The sequence below is a fragment of the Notothenia coriiceps genome, unplaced genomic scaffold (genome assembly GCF_000735185.1).
Source record: "Notothenia coriiceps isolate Sejong01 unplaced genomic scaffold, NC01 NC01_scaffold00021186, whole genome shotgun sequence".
NCBI classification, from domain to species: domain Eukaryota; kingdom Metazoa; phylum Chordata; class Actinopteri; order Perciformes; family Nototheniidae; genus Notothenia; species Notothenia coriiceps.
The window spans coordinates 50,327-52,646 of NW_011353887.1; the positions used below are offsets into that span (position 1 = coordinate 50,327).

The following is a 2,320-nucleotide window of genomic DNA, read 5'->3' on the forward strand; positions in this document are numbered from 1 at the left end:
GCCTTTTGTATACAAGCTCTGTGGTGTCTGGTGTCAGTTTGCTGGTTCACTAAACCGATTCCCATGTGAAACAAAACTCATTGATGCCTGTTGCTTTGTTTTTTTATTTCATTCATTGATACATTAAAGAGCAAAAGCAACAGGCATCGATGGTGGCAAAATACTTAACTGCACCTTTCGGATAAANGAAAAATGCTCATACACAATAAGTTGGTCAAAGGTATGAATTATGTTCATATATATATATATATATATATATATATATACACACATACATACATACATACACATATATATATATATATAAATATAAATCTCTTTTAGCTTATAAAGAATTTAAGCATGATCTCATTGTGAAGACTAGAGCAGCATACAGAAAATATACATCTTTTGATAAGGAATTTGAATTGTTCTTGTGACATACTCTCATGTCTTTCACTGTCTTATTTTCTGATATGATCCTGTTTGACAGAAAACCAAAAGGCCATCAGGCCTTGCTGACATGTCAGGCCGCATTGGATCACAGTAATGTTGAAGAGAAGGGACAGAGAGGGAACGAGTGCCACATTGTTGCAGGACACGGCCAGCCCAGTGTCACTCTGTCTGCCCGGAAGACATGGCTTATGACACACATAGTTGTACCAAAATACAACCCTCTTTACCTTTTACTCTGCCAACAGGCTGCATAAATAAATTACAGGTATAATTCTGTCCACACATGTTCAATAGGTGACAGGTAGACTGTTAACACCTCTAACATTATTCTAGTGTTGTATTAATATGTAAGTAGCAGTGCGATTGTTACAATAATGTCTTACTACCACAGTAGAAAAACCTTTCTTAATAAATCATATAAAACCATGTAGGGTGAGATTGATTTAAGGTAGTCACATCTCTCACATGTATTTGCACAATTTAAATACATATAAATGAAATAAACCAGGCCTTCTTGTTTGGTTGTTCTTATTTTCAGTCACATAAATATACATATTACAACAGGCTCCCAGAGCTTAGCCATCATTGTGGCAATGCAAAAAGTCCACCAGAGTTGAGGCTATTGACCTCTGTAGTACATCAGTGGATGGGATGGCTCACACAGCAGCCCCTCGGATACGTAGAGGTAATCTTAGGCACAAGTCTTGACTGATTCAACAGCTACATCCTCTAAAATCTCCTAAAAACATCTGAGCCTTTTTCCCTCCGCTGGTTTTGGAGTTCCTTTTTTTCCCTCCATTCCAGTGGATAATCCTGAGCAATGCGTGAAGGCTGAGCCACGCAAGTATGTGAAGAAGGTGATCCTCTGATGAACCAGGTTCCATTGGTCAGAAAATTAGCTTCTTCTTCATCACAGCTGAAAAGAAATGCAAAGAATGTTGTTACAAAAACATGAAAAAGCACTTCACTTTTACGCGAAATTCACTTTAGGTAATCCGGGCTAGTCGAGAGTCCACTAACAGCAAGTATAACCAATATGTTTCGGTTGGGTTCTGCTTTAGAAACATTATTTTTCTTCTGTTAAGTATTCTCATCCTTGATAGTAACTAAACACAATGATGTATTTTGTTCACAACTCTTGAAGCTTTTGCAAAGATGTCCATTACATTCTGGTTGGCTTAAACAATTGTCATATTTAACTTAAACTACAGGATCAAAACTAAACTAAATGTTTACCCAAAATTGCACACTTTTCATTTTAGCAAACTATTCTTTATTACTGTCATAGTAGAGGCCATAAGCTGAAAAGTGTCCTATTTTTACCTAAACTAAGCAGATTTGGTATTACCATGCGGTTCAAGCTGGTTAGCTACATTTTCAATTTCCTTGTCTAATGCCCTTGCAACTGAGACCATCATCTTAATCCGTAAACCTACTATGGACAGATAAGACCGAGACCTAGGTATCTCTGGTGCTCCTAAACTGGATAGGATATTGTGTTTAAATCTAAACCTCAAGTAAGAAAGATACTTTAACAATACAGTCACATACTGTATCTACACTACATGTGCAACTTTAATAAAGCCTATAAAGACCAATCTAGTAACCACTAAAGTTTCCATATGGTGTAGGTATTTGGAAATTCGCTCTATAATATACTGTAGCATAGAGCAGAGCGTATAGTCAACCCAGAACATTTAGAAACCACAGGAGGAGCTGGAAAAGCTTTGAACCTCCCAGTAACATCAAGGTCCTCCTTCAGTAAAACATACCCAACCACGATCCACTAATCTGTGTGTGTGTGTGTGTGTGTGTGTGTGTGTGTGTGTGTGTGTGTGTGTGTGTGTGTGTGTGTGTGTGTGTGTGTGTGTGTGTGTGTGTGTGT

At 37.6% G+C, this 2,320-nt stretch overlaps 1 protein-coding gene across 1 annotated transcript in view; it reads right to left on the reverse strand.

Annotated features, from left to right (window-relative positions):
- Nucleotides 1-359: 359 nt before the first annotated feature.
- Nucleotides 360-2,320, reverse strand: part of cdk7 (cyclin-dependent kinase 7) — a 15,103-nt gene continuing 13,142 nt past the window's right edge. Inside the window, exon 12 of the mRNA XM_010780074.1 lies at nucleotides 360-1,351. Coding sequence (XP_010778376.1) covers nucleotides 1,323-1,351 — 29 coding nt within the window. The 3' untranslated portion in view covers nucleotides 360-1,322. The remainder of the gene's footprint in view (nucleotides 1,352-2,320) is intronic.